The sequence below is a fragment of the Gymnodraco acuticeps genome, unplaced genomic scaffold (genome assembly GCF_902827175.1).
Source record: "Gymnodraco acuticeps unplaced genomic scaffold, fGymAcu1.1, whole genome shotgun sequence".
Taxonomy (NCBI): domain Eukaryota; kingdom Metazoa; phylum Chordata; class Actinopteri; order Perciformes; family Bathydraconidae; genus Gymnodraco; species Gymnodraco acuticeps.
This window is the reverse complement of record NW_022990906.1, coordinates 732051-749083: the sequence shown is the minus strand read 5'-3', so window position 1 is coordinate 749083 and position 17033 is coordinate 732051. Positions and strand designations below refer to the sequence as shown.

Here is a 17033-nt window from a genome sequence, read left to right as displayed (position 1 = left end):
ACGTGTAGGTTACAAGAGCAAATTGATATTAAATGTTAATAGAGGACTTACGATGGGTTCTGTAAGTTCTACCCATTTAAGTCCCAATAAACACAACTTGTACTTTTTTGTTATATATGAATAAAAAAAAGCAATGTTTTAATAAATGAGGTGTGGAGCTCTGCATCTGGTCCTTTTGCTCTACAAGGCTAACTCATCTATGATTTAACAAATTAGATTAAATACAAACTCCTAATATATGAGGGTGGTATAAATATGTCTTTCTGCGTTCACATGATATGCAGACAGCCAGTTCAGTTTAGTTTCTATGGTTACTTCCCCTGCTAGCTTGGGACACTACATACAGCTGTTATTTGTTTGGTGGCGCGTCAGCAGTAAATTAGAAATGATAATAATAATAATAATAATTAAACCTCGACCCCAGCACTCCGTGATAATTTCAAGTAGTGTGCGACACTGTGGGTAGCTCTCTCCATAGAAACACAACGACAACACAGGGGCCTTTTACCAAATATTATGAGAATGCAACTTAACTCTGAGTATTTCCCAAAATGTGTAGTAAAGTAACCTGTATTCAAAAGATGGCCATAAACATGATGTTAACAGTTTAAGAATGCAATATAGGTGTGTTTGTCTTTAAGACATGAGAGAGAAAAAGACCCAAACCAAAGAGCAAGCACACATTTTATTATTGGCAAAGAGTGACTACACCAAATACAAACCTGGAGATATTCCTCAAAGAGTAAACCCTTGCCAAAGTATATCATGCAGCTCTTGATTTAGTGCAGAAAGTTCTGCTTAGTGCCAGCGAGTTACTCTTGATCAAAGTAATTAGTCACTTGATTTGGACTCTTTGCTGCTGAATAATTGAGGCTGTGAGAGGATAAAGGATTTGACGATGCTGGCTCACTAGTGAGGAGAAATAAAGAGAAGTCCCCTCTTTCAGAGAGAGGCAGGAGGAGGAGAGGAAGGAAGATAGGGGCGAGAGAGGGTAAATTAGAGGAAGATTGAGAAGGAGCGAGGGTGAGTACCGTCCACCACAGTACTGATGAAACATTTAACACTAAGATATCTGTTAGAGTACCACCCACATTTCAGGAGAGAAAGTCCACTAAGTCTGGACAGCTTCGGTCAGGGTTTTTTCAGGGTTTTTCAAAGCCGTTCATTCAGAGCTCTTGGCCATCAGCCGCTGGGTACTTCACTTCCCTTCTGGAGAGTGCAGTTCACCCTGTGAGCACATATAACAAAAGATAATAGCGCTTAGATTGATGTTCTCTTAAGATGATGTAATACACAATAAAAATGTCTCGTCTTTTGTACTTGTTTTCATCTCATGTCTCCGGGTTCTGATTCATACTGCCGATTTGTCCACCTAAAGACCTCTGATGTATTTTCTGAAGACAGATTATGAGCATCTACTCATCAGTGTCATTAAAAGGACGGAGAAGAAGAAAGGATATCTTGTCATCACTTCCTTCCAGATTCAAAACATGTAGATTTCAGGATACGGCAAATATTTGAGGCCTTCAAATGAACTGATTTGTACGACGACGTCACAAGGCAATAGTGCTTATAGCTAAACTGCCAGACTCGAAGATGGGGTAAAAAATCTTCAGGCATAGAGACATCATAATAGTTTCAATATGGGTATAAGGACACATACAGTTTTTTCAGGCTAACTCTCTGTTAAGGGATTCATCGTGTATTAGTCGGTTGTTGACATGAAGAATCACTAAATGGTAATTGAATGAAAAAGAGAAATCAACAGCAACTCTGCGCAGCTTAACCAGTCACTGCTAAATGTTGCTATAAATGTGTGATTGATGGTTCCAGAGAGTTACAGAACTGTCAAACACGGTTACTTTACAAAAATGTAATTTATATATATACACACTGATTGACATGCTGCAAACATTTTCAATTAAAGGGCCAGATATGAAATCTTTACTGCATCAAGAACAGAACATTCGACTTGTTTAAAGTCAAGATATGAAGTTGTAAACTATTGACGTTTCCAATCAGATGTCGCAAAAGATAAAGAGTATTAGGCATGCTTCCATCAACCTCTGTGGTGCAGATAAACTGGGCTATGCCAGGTGGGCTTAACTTTACGAATGGCTGTAATCCCGGGGGGAAAAAAGTTAGAAGTAGAGGTTGCGAACCCGAAAAACGAATTCCCATTGGCGGAATTGAGTAAGGTTTATCAAAACATTCTGTTTCCGTGCAACTTTTCTATTGCTATTCTTAAAATGTTGGTCTAAAGATTATGCACTTTGTTGGGTTACAACTTTGGTCCTTTTTTGCTGAAAAGTTGTGAAATAACTAGTTCAGCAACAAGTCTTGTTTAAAATATATAGTATAGAGAAGATTTGACGAAGCCAGCATAGTTGCCGGAAATTGGATATGATTTTATTAAGATTTGTGAAATACACATCATTCGTGCTGCTACGGTTTTAATGAAACCAAACTTAAAAGTTTAAAACTAAAGAACATATTTTTTCCACCAGCAACCAACATCAGTGACAGGATTTCTACTGCAGCTGCACCAAGACTATAGATTACTTTCGTCCGAAGCACCAGATGAGCTGAAACCTCTGAGTCTCCTTAAACTCTATTTTTGTGCTTCGGTGTATATCGTTTTTTAATCACTATATAAATACAGTCTATCTGCCTTGCTTGCAGGAAGGTATCTCCTGATTTGAAAAGATCTTACACCAGCTGGGAAAACATCAATGTTCTGTAGAGTTTACTAATGACCGTTTGCTTTACGGAACTGCAGATCAGGATCCTTCAGGCCGCCGCCTTTCGCTGACAGTTATGGCTGTCTTCAGATTTACAGTCTGCTCCCCTCAAAGGAGGGCTCAAGGTGCCTTAGTGTAGGTTAAACTGATGTAAAACCCTTTCATTTCCAGTAGGCATGGAGCTTGGGGCCAATACTTGGTTGGGGGCGTATGGACTGAAGTTTGTCTTTTCTCATTTGTTTGTGTTATTTTGTCTCTCCTTGCCTACAGGATCATTTAGGGCATTTTCTCCTTTTATTTTGTAAATGATGCGTCAGCGTATCCCATTCTAAAGGAGAACAGAAAGGAAGCACTGTAGCACCAAACACTAACGTTAGCTGGTAGCTTAGCATTAGCTATGCTTTTGTACCTGGCATTCCGGTTACTAAAAACGTCCCTGTCCCTGTTTATAAATATTATCACCTCTGCCTCGAAAAACCATAACAGGGACGGACAGAATGCCAAATTCAGAAACCAATGAAGAAGTCCACTTCCGTAATGCAGTCCATGGTCTTGTCTACAATCTACTTTTAAATGTTTCTTAAGTAGGAGTGACTCACTTCATTAATGAGTGTGTCTCACTTTCAGCTGAGAACATTTTTAATCCAAGTTATCTTCAAGAGATTTGTTAAGTGTAATTCTTTAAAGTGTGATAAATACGGGTCCTGTCCTCACTTTTCTCTTTGTCTTATCTCACCTGACCTCTCCACCTCACATCAACACTCTCAAGTGGATTACTTCATTTGTAGATGGACCTTTTGGACTCGTACAGTTTTAAATCACACATGATCCTCTCTGTCCAGGCTGTGAAAGTGACTTCTGGGGGCCCCACTGCAGTAACCGCTGTCAGTGCCGCAACGGGGCCAAATGTAACCCGATCACCGGAGCCTGCATCTGCACCGACGGCTTCCAGGGATGGCGCTGCGAGGAGACGTGCGACCACAACCTCTACGGCAAGGACTGCCTGCAGGAGTGCCAGTGCCTCAACGGCGCCACCTGCCACCATCAAACGGGAGAGTGCCTCTGCGCGCCCGGATACATCGGGGCCTTGTGAGTAGTCGTGTTTCCCTCCGAATTCTCCATGTGTTCAAGGGCTTTTTCATTATTTCAGTTGCAGTGATTTGCAGAATTAAATTAATGAAGTATTGAAGAACTTTGAAATTAGGCAACATGTCATAAATATGTGACTGCTTGATGTATTAGTTCATTTGTGGGATGCATTATTAAGGTAGACCTAATCGAAATGTTCTGCTAATGGTAACTTATGATTGAGGTCATGAAATACATAACATCAATTCTAAATTAGAAGGTTTTATTACATGAACAGTATTTTTATTTTAAAATATATATCCTTTTGATATGCTAAAGAGTAATATCATCTTCCTTCAGCAGAACGTTTCAGTTTTTCTAATTATAAAATTGTAAAAAAAACACTTAATAACTATGGTCTATTTGAATGTAACCAAAAGTGTTCAATAGTGTCCAATTAACTCCAAGTTTAAAAATGTCTAACTCAGAAAACGTTCCCTATTCCAGAGTGAAATCTTCCTCATAACTTAAATTCACTATTAGTTTGACTGTTAATAACGTTTCCCTTTTCTAAAAGTACCTCTTCTTCATATGAATCTGTGTAGTTTTAAGATGCAGGCTTCAAAAAATAGAAATAGGAAATATGTGTGAACCTTAACACACGAAATAAATGTGTCAGCTGAAAATGTTTCACCAACTGCCAACTTTAGGCAGTGCATTCTTAGCCTTGAAGAAACGAAAACCTCTTTAAATAGACATGTTTATATAGACTCTCAATACTTATTAGGAGGTTATTGAGAGAAAAACTCAAGTGAATGGCCTTGCAGTTCCAGAGTTTGTTAATGCAGAGTAATGCTACAATAACTGCTTGATTATGGCTAATAAAGGACTCATTTCACATGTGAATCTGACCTCAAGCCCACACCCCTGACACGGTAATTGGGCAAAAACACTTTCTCTTCTTTCTGAACAAGACTTGAAAAGTAAAAACAGGAAAGCATTTGAAGTTGCGATCACTGCTGTTGCAGTTTTAGAGCACAATAAAAAAATAAGCTATTGAGAAAAACTATAAAGGTAAAATTAAGAAATAATAGTGTTTAGAAAACACAATAATTTTATGTCAATTGTGAGTTCTCTTAATAACTTGCTAATTACAGTGACACTCGAGTACAGTAAATGGAGTAAAGTATTGTTTTTATGTTTTTGCATTATGACTACAATCAAATCTGGTCTATTGTTAATCTCTGGTTATTATCTTACCTTGTCAGTTCAGATTTATGTATCTCTCTCCTGTCTTTGACATTATAGGTGTAATATGCAGCATTTTCATTAAAAAAAGCATCCCTCTCAATCATAATCTTTGACCCACTTGATGTGTCTGGTGGCTTTTTTTAAAATCTAGAGACCCTACAGCCCTCTTCTTCATATATTTGACATTTTTGTTTTCTGCGAGCCAAATAGCAGTGTGGAGTCCATTGTCGCTCAAATGCCATCACTGTGTCACGCACCTTGGCTCCTGATACCAGGACTCTTCACCCTTTAGCGTCTATGCAAAGTCACGAAGAACCAGTTGTTACATCACTGTTGGTTTTATGCGCTTCAGTGTTTCCCCTGTCTTTCTCTCACCTCTGATCTGTGCAGAGTGACTGATGTGTTCTGCTTCCGGTGTGTCAGTTTGACAGAGCGAGCCTGAGCTATTCCTACACTCCCATATCACACAGGCCACAGCAGGATAAAGCAGGTGTTTCGGCTGCATTCCTGCCATGAAACGTGACATGTTTTGTTATTGTGATTCGTTGCTTTTTTCTCATTAATTGTACAATGTCACTCTGAATGCTGTGTGTACAAACAGCATCCAACAGTGTTACCTACCACACTCTTCTAGTTGGTCATGAGGGATGATTGGGAGGGATTCTTATGTCTATACATTATTTGATTGGAAAACTCTACATGTTATATATTTTTACATTTGAACTTCTTCTGTGTATCCCTCCAGCTGTGAGGAGCCTTGCCCTCCAGGTAAACACGGCTCCCTGTGTGAGCAGCGCTGTCCCTGCCAGAACGGGGGAGCGTGCCATCACGTCACCGGAGAGTGCTCCTGTCCCGCAGGATGGGTGGTACGACATCTGCACAGAAACCAGCTAATGTGCATGTTTATCTGAGTTCAACTAATGGGGATTTTATTAATCCAAAATATGACGTTAGAATGTTTGTATTTTGGGCATCCATTCTTTACGTCAAAAAGTGGAATGTACACCCATGGCAAGAAAAGCCTCATTAATGGCATTTAACTAGGCTGGTCCTTCAATTATCTGAAAGAAAATATCTATAATAAGCAGTTAAATATAAAGATAACAGATTATGACACATAAAAAACAGCCAACTATTTAAAAGTAAATGATGTGTCATCCTGAAAACTTGGTCAGAGGTTGTCTTTAGATATTCGATAGTCTTACAAAATAAATCAGAATGTCTTTTTCATGTCTGGTTAAGACTATTTAGTTACATTTATTGTACGGCTAGTAATGTTAGAACAAATTTAAACACTGAAAAAATGAGAATTGTTATATTTTGATCACAAAAAAACAACAACATGACTTTGGTATATTCACTGCTACTCAAATTGGTTGAGCAAGCAATGTTAACATGAGGTTTTTTTCACACAGTTATTCCTCTTAGGTTTTGTATCCTCATCACCTTTTCCTCCTCAGGGTCCGGTGTGTGCACAGCCGTGTTCGTTCGGATCGTTCGGCATCAACTGCTCTCAGGAGTGCACGTGTCGTAACGCAGGCCTGTGTGACCACATCAGCGGTCAGTGTCAGTGCACTGCAGGCTACATCGGAGAGAGGTACAGTGGGAAAGTGGACTAATACAATCGTATGAAAACTTTATTGGACCCCTCCTGGGAAATTAGCTTGTTGCAGCTAAAAATATTGATAGAATTCACCGGGGGGAAAGATGAATGTGGGCTCACAGCAGGATATATAATAAACAGTAAGTACAGAGGGGGAAACTAATAAAAACGATAAGGCGCTACAGTTGGTGTTAATGTAAATGTGTTAGTATTAAATATTTATGTAGAGTATAAAATGCAAAGTTTGACAGCACTTGAGATGTTTCTACCAAACCTGAGTGCTTCTTTAAATACTGCATGGTTTACTAAATTAGTAATAGCTGGTATTTACATAAAATGCAGCATTCTAACATGTTGTTTACACAGTGTGGAATCATTTTGGCGTCAGAATTTGGCATTAAAGTTATATAAAGTTACCCACTATAATTTCATCATGCATCCAAACAGTTGACCGATTTTTCCGTCAATCTTTTTTTTAAACAAACTGCAACACAATCCATCAAATCAGATAACATCTTCAGGATCACATTTGCTTTAGCAAGCGGTCATCTATGGATGAAGGCATGAAAATCAGTTAGTCTGTTGGTAGTTGCTAAAGATAACGGTGTGCTTGTGCGAATGAATGCTACCCATCGGGATATTCAGAGATAGGTAAGTTAAATACGCAGTAAAAAACAATTCAAAGTATTTGGTTTAAACATGCCTCTTATAACTTAAATACACAGTTTTTAATCTAACTATTACAATGATTTGAAGAGACCAACTGGTGCGTTGGTTCTGTTAGCACAGCAAAACAAATCAATATCTTGCACCTTTTGTAAATATAATTCAGAGAATGCCCCATATCTTTGCATTCCCAATGTATACTGTATGAATATAATTATCTGACAAGGTGCATTTTTGTGATGATTACCATTTCACACGATTACCCTCTTTTCACAGAAGGAAAGTCCTAAGGACATAGTTTAAACGAGTCTGTCGATAGTCAGCGTTATTAGAAGCGACAACAATCGAAGACCATATCTTCTCCTAGTCGAGTAGATCCTATCTAATGTAGTTTGTCAGCTCCTAAGTCAATGCATGTTTAATGGGTGAGCTTAATTCTCCTACTTCTTAAGCTAAATAAACTATTTAAAAAGGACCAGCTGGAAAGTGCATCGACGCCCAGCTATAAACAGGGATGTTTTTGTAAGCTCATTAAAGTTACATTTTTCGTAATTGACAGCTTCAAAGCTACAGCAGTAAATGCTACATACACATTAATGCAGCAGTATTATTAATAAAAAAACATCATATATAGTCAAATAGTAAAACACCGGGATAGAAAACACTTCAGAACATTTTGTAATATCAACAGTTTGGTATTACTGTAGTATAATATGCAAATTAAAGCATCTAAATATGTTACAGTGGAGGCACAAAATATACAAATATTAAAATGAGCGTAATAGGGGCACTTTACGTTAAGGATCTGTATCCTTTTTTCCAACAATGACATGGACCAACAGTATATTTTAGCGAAACATTTTGTGAACTTGTCACAATTTTTGGTGGAGGACTCTTGACACTTCACCTCAGTGTTTCTAAAATGTAAATTTCTAACCCTGACCCTGTGTGTCCCCCTGATCTATGAGTCTAAAGGGCATTACAAGTTCAATTCCTTGTTGCATGTTAGTCCACTTTGCTCTCTCATTGTGTCTTCTATCTGTCTCTACTGTAAGTAATCAGATAAAGGCAAACTGCTGAGAAAAACAATCATTTTAAGGAAGAACTAACCCATGCTAATTCATAAATCAGTCCTTGTTGAGCTAAGACATATCTCCCAGTGTATATGAGAAAAGAGTCCTGCTACTAAAAACAACTGGTCTACACCTCACTGCATGTCTCCTAATTAGAAAAAGATTGGGACATTTGAACTGTAGCTACAGTGCATTTGTCGTGCAGAATATTACTTTACCGGCAGGCAGCGTTATTTGTTAATGTTCTTCCATCCTACTCCCCTCCCACATACTAATGCTCATGATCGCTTTCTTATCCGCCCTCGCATCACCAAGAGTAGGAGATTTTAACCAAGAGCCATTTGAAATTGTTTTCGTTTGTATTTCTTCCATCATCTCAGTCTATTAGTTAAAATAGACTTTCTGCAACCCAACCTCTCCTCTGGTCAGCGCTGCCTCCTCCCACTCTCTCTCTCTATCTCTCTTTCTCTCGCTCTCCATCTTTAGTCTCAATTGAGCCAAATTACCTCCATTCATTAAGGCCCCAGACAGGTGAATTAGCCTACACGGAATAATTCCTAGATTGAGTTCTCCTCCGCCCCGTCCACGTTCTAATGGAATTAGCCGAGATAAGAGTCCTGAGGAAGTCGGCATGATTTAAACGTGACACGATACAGAACTCCTCACTGAGCCAGTTTAATTGAGTGATTTGTCTATTTCTTAATGGTTTCAACTCGTGGACGTGTCGAGAATGAAGCCGAGAGGTGCGGCTTCAACTTCAACATTTTCTGTTCAATGCAGTTCTGCGTGTTCAGTGGTGCTCATTATAAGGACCACTCGGGGTCCCAGCATAATGTTGTAGCCTGTTGACCTTATGATGGTGTGAGGGTACGTGGGGGAATAAGAAGAGCTCTCTGCCACTGTGGCATGATACCTCTCAGGTTTTACTGTCAGGTAGCAGCGGGAGAAGGATCAATCCTTCTATGAATTGGTAATGTCTTGAAAAGGTACAACGTGTAAACAATGGAGAGAATTTTAGAACGAATGTATTATCAAGAGAAGAGGTTACAGTGCTGAATTTTTTTAAATAAGAGTCTTGGAGATATCTTCCAAAATTAGCATTCTAACTGACAAGCCCAATCCATTACCGGTATGTAATACCTATAATAACACTTGTTCTGGTATCGAACATAATACCAGAAGCACAACTCTTAAGTACTGCATTCAAACTTAATATGCATTCTTTTTGCTTTATTACAAAGAGTTGAATACAAACAACACCATGGCTGTCCTTGAATGTAGAACATGTTAATGGACAAACCAACAACTTGATTTATTTAACATTAAAAGTGAGATGCTCCTCAAAGGGGTCATGCAAAAGCACTGCTTTAAATCTTGTGTTTATCAAAGACATGCTCATAACTTTGTGGGAAATAAGTCATTCGGCATTAAAAAATCTATAAAAAAATGACTTATCAACTAAACATGTCTTAGGCCTTTATTTTATGCTTGTCATTCTCATTTGGCATGTTTGCCCAGAAACACTCACATTTAAACCAACCTTCCATATGCTTCAAACCTCTCCTCACCACTCCCCCTTTATTATATGTATACCCCCCAGATGCCAGGACGAGTGTCCAGTCGGCACTTACGGGCCGCAGTGTGCCCACAAGTGTGACTGCCAGAACGGAGCCAAGTGCTACCACATCAACGGGGCCTGCCTGTGCAACGAGGGCTTCAAGGGCCCCAGCTGCCAGGACCGCTTCTGTCCACCAGGCCTCTATGGACTCATCTGCGACAAATACTGCCCCTGCAAGACTGCAAACACTCTCAGGTACTGAACTGCTGGTCAAGGAAGCAGGAAAGCTGCTGTGCTTTTATAATGTATGTATTCAAACAAAGAATGAATACAGGAACTGCTTGTTCAAGTGCCCGTAATGAGACAGTATTGTGGTTGTTAGCCTGAAGCTGTCATAAATGTACTTTTTATCTAGTTCTATAACCAAATCTAAAGCCACATTTATAGACTTTTTAGTTTTTTAATTACCTGTGTTAACAGCATTAAGGATTTTAGTGATTGATCATCTGGATCTTATATGTTAATTATCAGGGAAATAAGTGTGAAAACCAGCAGCAGCCCGACTCACAGCGTCATAGAGAGAGAGAGAGAGAGAGAGAGAGAGAGAGAGATTTTTAATCCCAGGTTCCATTTTTTTTTACAAGATACAAGACCTCTGTGGTTATTTGGTTGGTTGTTTACAAAAAAAACCCTCTTCAACGGGGAAAAACCTCTTGGAAAAAGCTGAAGTAGCATATTTAGGGATCTGCAAATCGTTAAAAAGTCTCAAAAAGGATTGAATTTAAAGTCATTAATAATACATTTGAAATGTCTTACAAATGAAATAAATAGTAGGATTTTCTAAATAGATGTGTGTGATGTTGCGTTGTGAAACATACAAATAATTAACAATAATAATAATATTAACATGTTTTTTTTATATAGTTTACCAAAGGCATTTCAAATCATTTTTTGAAAAAATTAAATAATTGTTAACGGCTGTTTTTTGGAAATACCTATAATTGCATCCAAAAAAGGTATTAGATGTAATTCCCAGATATATTATAAGACAACAACTTTCAGAATCAGGTCTATTGCCAAGTTAGGAATTTGCTTTGGAGTATAATAAGAATACTTATTCATAAACACAGTAATAGGATTTAGGTAATACAAAAGGAGAACATATAGAACTATTATAACAACTTATTTAAAATAAAATAAAGAAAAACAATAGGATATGTTAACAAGAGATATAAATATACAAACATTCAAAAATGTATATAAAAAATAAAATATGTGTAGTATAACAGAATGTGGAAGAGCTGTGCGATTGTAAAAGAGGTAGCATTGAACAGGTGTATTTTCTGGATTCTTATTGCTCATGCATTCTGTTCCTAATTCCAAAGAAAAAAATTGCTTTTTTTTCCTACTGTACATGCACATTCAAATATTCACTTCACTATGTAGAGGACTAACTTGTAACCTCTTTCCCTCTCAGCTGCCACCCTCTGTCGGGGGAGTGCACCTGTGCAGCGGGATGGGCGGGACTCTACTGTAACGACACCTGTCCGTCAGGTTACTATGGCGAAGGCTGCCGAGAGCTGTGTGCCTGTGCCAATGGAGCGGACTGTGACGGCGTGGCCGGGGCTTGCATGTGTGCCCCGGGATATATAGTAAGTGCTCAAACACAAACATGACCCCGCTGATTTATATCTCATGCTGGAAAGCTTTCCAATTGGCTAAGTCATTCTAATCTGCTTCTACACTTTGAATTAACATCCAGATGCAGGTGTTTCATGAGATCGCTTCTGAATGCTCTCATTTAATGCACAGTCTACATTGCAGCAGATGTAGATATGTACACTGCAAATATAGACCAGGCACTAAAGAACAAATGGCAAGGAAATGTAAAAAATGTTTTATCTTTTTCCTTAGAACATTCAAACAGTATTCAAGTAAATACAAATATACTGATGTGTCTCCATCACACCTGTATACTGCATTACATTTCTAAATGAACAGTTTCAAACAGAAATCCACCTCAAGCAATAAAAAAAGGTCTAGATTTGTTTATGTTTCATACATAATTGAAATAAGTTTCATATCACGCTCCAACATATTGTATATGATAGGCTAAGGGACGGGACATCTCTAAGCAGTTGACCAATCACAACAGAGCCGGCCAGCTAACCAATCAGAGCAGACTGGGCTCTGGTTTCAGACAGAGGGTGAAAAGAGGTGCTGCAGCACAGACAGTATGAGAAAAATAAAGAGCTTGTTGAACCCTAAAGTATGGAGACATGTCACAGTTGAAAATGGGGAGAAACAAGCAAAAGGATTTCCCATAAAGCCCTTAAAGGTTAAAATGTATATTTTGAACGTCTACAAAAATAAAATTCACACATTGTATCATAATCCCTTTAAGACTTATAAATAAAATAACATCCTTCCAAAGAACAGATATTACTTTTTACATAGGGATGATGATGATGATGATGATGATGATGATGATGATGATGATGATGATGATGATGATGATGATGATGATGATGATGATGATGATGATGATGATGATGATGATGATGATGATGATGATGATGATGATGATGATGATGATGATGATGATGATGATGATGATGTGCCTTACACAGTACATAACGAAACACATCAAAAGGTAAAAGAGGAACGAAATTGATTGCAGGGTCTCAGGATTGAAGCAACATTACTGCATGTGAGAATAAGTACACTGTCAAACTGTTGGAGTCATACATCCCGAAGTTTTAAAACCTTTTGTTAATAAAAAAGAAATGGCGCCTGATTCAGTTGAGGCTCGTTCCAGCCATCATGTGAACATAATGTGCACATGTTTTGCGGCAGCAGGTGCAGAACATGCTCTGAAACATGCTGAGGTTAACTTATCAGGGGCTGTTGACTCTGCAGGTTTACAGTACACGGTTTGTAATGGAGAAAAGCTGCTGCAGGTGCAACCCCATCATGTAGGTCAACTTAAAGGAAAGGCCACGGCCTTTCCTTTAAGTTGACCTACACAGGATGTCAGGGCAGTGTTGTGTGTGTAAGCAGTAATAAGAGTGCAGGTGAGAGGGGAGTCACTTTATCCAGATCTCTGTAACAATGTTCGGCATGTGTGTTTGTGTGTGGACTTGTTTAGCTTTCATTGTGAGACCAACTTTTGAAGTAACTTTGGGCGAATGTCTCATTTGCACTTGCGTCCACACTTATTCCAAGGAGGTTGTTTTTAGGCCAATATGTTTGTCTGTTTGTCTTTTAGTTTGCAACACATCTAGACTATGACTAGCCTTGTTGAGTCATGGCCCTGCCTGAAACGAAAAAAAACATAATCTATAGTATCATATCGTCATCTACTGATATGTCTATTTTAAGACATTTCCTTATAATTGCTTTTCCAGCAGATACACTCAGTATTTCAAATAGGTATTTTGTTTTGAAATGTGTGGGTCTTACTCACTTATTTATATTGTACATGGAAATATGGGACAATGGTTTACACTAACTATAATGCTTTTATTTTTGTTTGCATGATGGCCACAGTTCAGTTCAAATACACAATATAGTTTGAATACATCATATACTCGACCCATATTGAGGTTAAAAACGTTGGATTAAGAGTTCAAAGTAAAATAAATTGATGTTAAATTAATTGGAGGCAAGTTCAAATAATAATTTTAGACAGATTTGGGCCAGGCTAGTGTTAATATTAAAGAGACTTGTATCAGTGTATGTCAGTGTGTGTGGCTTCTGCCTGTGTGTGTCACTGTGGCCGGCCCTCCTGCTGCGCTCCCTCATCTCTCTGTGACTGAGCGGAGATCAGACACCTTTAGGAGGAGCAGGGAGATGACAGGGACTTTGATAATTGGACTAAGAATATCAGGGATTTTCAGCAGATAAAAGTGAGATCTGTGCTGTTATTGAATGTCCGTTTGGTTTATAGCAGCTAAACGCAGATAGATGTTGCTCTCATCTGAGGGGTTATTGATTTGAAGGGAATTTATGCTGCGCTGATAACTCGCCGCATGTGTCACTGTGAGGACAGGAAGACAACTTTAAACAGAATCTCGTCGGGTATTGTCAACACTTTGGACAGCTTCGATCGATATCTTTAAACCGGTGCAGCTCTGAGCCAAGGTTTGAAATCTAGAAAACATTACTGATGCGTCGTATACTGTACCATGACAGACTTTTGTGTTGGTTTCAGGAAAAAGGAAAGAATTACAGAAAGCTTTCTCCAAAAATCTGAAATCTCTAAATCAGAAAATGTAAACCCTACAAATATCAACAAAACGTAATCTAGATACTGTCAGAAATGTTATTTGCAGTCCCTAATTGTTTCCGCACACAGGATACAGTTCTCCCCATGGTGGCAAACAATCCACCAATGTGTCATCTAGTTGTAGTTAACATAGATGCAACAATGCAAGAACTTTATTGTGGACTCTTTATTAGAGAAGAACTAAATTAAGTAACATTTTTAGTCAAACTTTGTATTTATTTATTTGTTGTTTAAGAACTCTCTGACAGTGAGCCACCACGTGACTTGAAACCACATAACTATAAATTGTTCTTTTTAGGTTAGGACCTAAAACATAACCCTATCCGCACAATGCACACATGAACGTGAGGCAACTAAAACATGTGGGTAAGGGGATATTTTTGTTAAAAGCGAACCTATTTGGGGATAGACGCTCTTCAAATACCATAATTGGTGGATGTGAAGTCGGTGATGTGATGTCAGACGTAGCTTAATATTTTGAAATGTCAGAAAACTGACTGTAACTTAATATGGTAATATGGGTAAATTGGCTTATCTGACATTGTCAACATATATATTTGTATCATATACATCTTGTATGTACAGTGGGCTTAATAAATTGATTTACCAACTATAAAATGAATCCTTTAGTCCCTGAATATGCTTTTTTTATTCACTCTGATTGTAGCTGTAATGTTGCAAAGATATGATACAATATTCAAAGCCTCTGAGCTCTGAGCCAGGTATCGGAGAGGATGCCCTCAATAACCAGGGCGTCCCAGTGACCTCCGGTGAACTCCAACTCACTCGCAGGTGTCTGAGTGCCGTCTGTGGAAGTCTGCCCATAAGAGCTTTGCACTGCTTTCTTTTTAGTTTGGTCACATTCTGATCATTAAAAGGTCATTCCAGGGTTGTGCCGTTTGGAGAGTCTGATTGTTTTGCATCAGCATAGTATGGGGCTCTAACTAAAAAGGAACTGTAAGAAAAACATCTATTTTGATTAACTAACCAGCGTAGTTTTTGCATAGTTTTTGATAGATGGATGTCTATATGTTTGCCATTACTATCTAAAGGATGTTAGAGGGACACTAGCAGCTGTGGGATGTAACTACTTGTAAATGCCTTTTATTTTGTTGAGTGTTTCCACTAAGTTAGTTTCTCTGCGGATTAATAATAAACCTCAAATATATATAGCACCTTTCATGCAAGTGCTTTACGGAGCAAGATAAGATACATAGAAACAATGACAATGAGTACAAATCAAACGTTTTATTTTGAAAACAAGTATTAAAAACTAAATCAGAAAGAGTTAGGTCAGAAAATCATAAATCAAATAAAACGTTAACAATGATAGCACTAAAATGAAACCAAATCAAAAGTCAAATAAAAATAATACATCTTCAACTTATTTAAATAGAATCCAAGGCAGTTTGCACATTACATCTAAATCAGTGAATAATTCATGAAGTATTATTATTATAGATTAAGCAAAATAGCTCTGTGATGAACACATTATTGCATGAATAATTAAAACGCAATTATATAATATAATGTAAATATTTCAGAAATATTAAATAAGATGATATAAATATTATAAATAATATATAAATATATATATATTTATATACATATTATTATATATATACTATAAATAATCATTATATAAAGAATTATAAAGAATATGCCACTCAACATAATGAGGATCAGAATCGTTTTTCGACATTGTGGTATTAGTCATTTTTTGTAGAGGATCTAGCCATCTTGTTATTATGAGAATATGATATTTAAAGTGATTACAATAATCCGGATCGAATACAGTTTTTAGCAACAAAAAAAACCTACCAGTTTATTTATTTATTCGTCCTGATTTAGTATTTGATATGAGAAAGAAATACTGATAAAGCTCCAAACAAACCCTTTGAAGATAAAAAAAATGCACGATAAATATCAGCATCAATCGATCCAAACTTATTTATTATTCCAGAGATCACTTCCCCTTTGAAATTCTGATGATACGCGTTATCGGGCCCACACACATTTTTTTTTTATATATAGATTTTAATAAGGCTTCTCTCTTCTCCTGTCTTTGCACACTTGGCTGGCTTTGTGAATATTAGATTAATAGCGATGTAAAGGCAGCAGGTTGTGAGCGGGCCGCTTTAATTAGCACAGTTTACATGTCGAAGGATCTGATCAATGCTCTAGGTTTACATGGAGCCTGTTTCATAGCGTGCTGAATAAGGTTAGACATCCTGCTAATGCCAAGCTGTCTCAGACCATGTCCTCTGCTGATTGGACAAGCACAGACATCATGTTCCTCTGCAGGGAATGCAGTCAGTGATGATCGCGTCCCTCCTCCATAATACATGCGCTTGTTTGCTGCATCTCCGCCATCAAATTCAAAGCAGTCGTGGGCTCATAATAAATTCAAAGGTGAACCCTGAGCAAGACCTGTTTCCCTGGAGCTAAGCTGCAGGAGAGAGGCGGTGAGAGCTTGCTGTCAACTTGTTACTAAAACTCCAAAACCTGTGCGCTCAGTCACAGGACGGCTCATGAAGAATTCAAGAGGCAAAGAAAAAAACATCTCTGTATTTATATTTATTTATTTAGCTGACAGACACAACGTCATTTTCACATCTATGATATACAGTATAACAGAGAAGACTGTTTGTGTTGGTAGAAAGACATGCCACGGACACTGCTTTTTGTTTCCAATGTGGAACTTTTGAAGATCTAGCATATGTTTCACACTTTTTATCCGGACTTTTAAAAAACCAGGAGCCATTTTATGGAAAGTCCATACTTT

At 37.9% G+C, this 17033-nt stretch overlaps 1 protein-coding gene across 3 annotated transcripts in view; it reads left to right on the top strand.

The window, feature by feature from the left end:
* The window catches only part of LOC117557819 (multiple epidermal growth factor-like domains protein 11), a 164834-nt gene that overhangs the window by 100952 nt on the left and 46849 nt on the right, over window positions 1-17033 (top strand). For all 3 annotated transcript variants that reach the window (XM_034233766.1, XM_034233765.1, XM_034233764.1), the window contains 5 exons: window positions 3584-3830; window positions 5806-5926; window positions 6521-6657; window positions 10003-10215; window positions 11438-11612. In XM_034233766.1, coding sequence (XP_034089657.1) covers window positions 3584-3830; window positions 5806-5926; window positions 6521-6657; window positions 10003-10215; window positions 11438-11612 — 893 coding nt within the window. The remainder of the gene's footprint in view (window positions 1-3583; window positions 3831-5805; window positions 5927-6520; window positions 6658-10002; window positions 10216-11437; window positions 11613-17033) is intronic.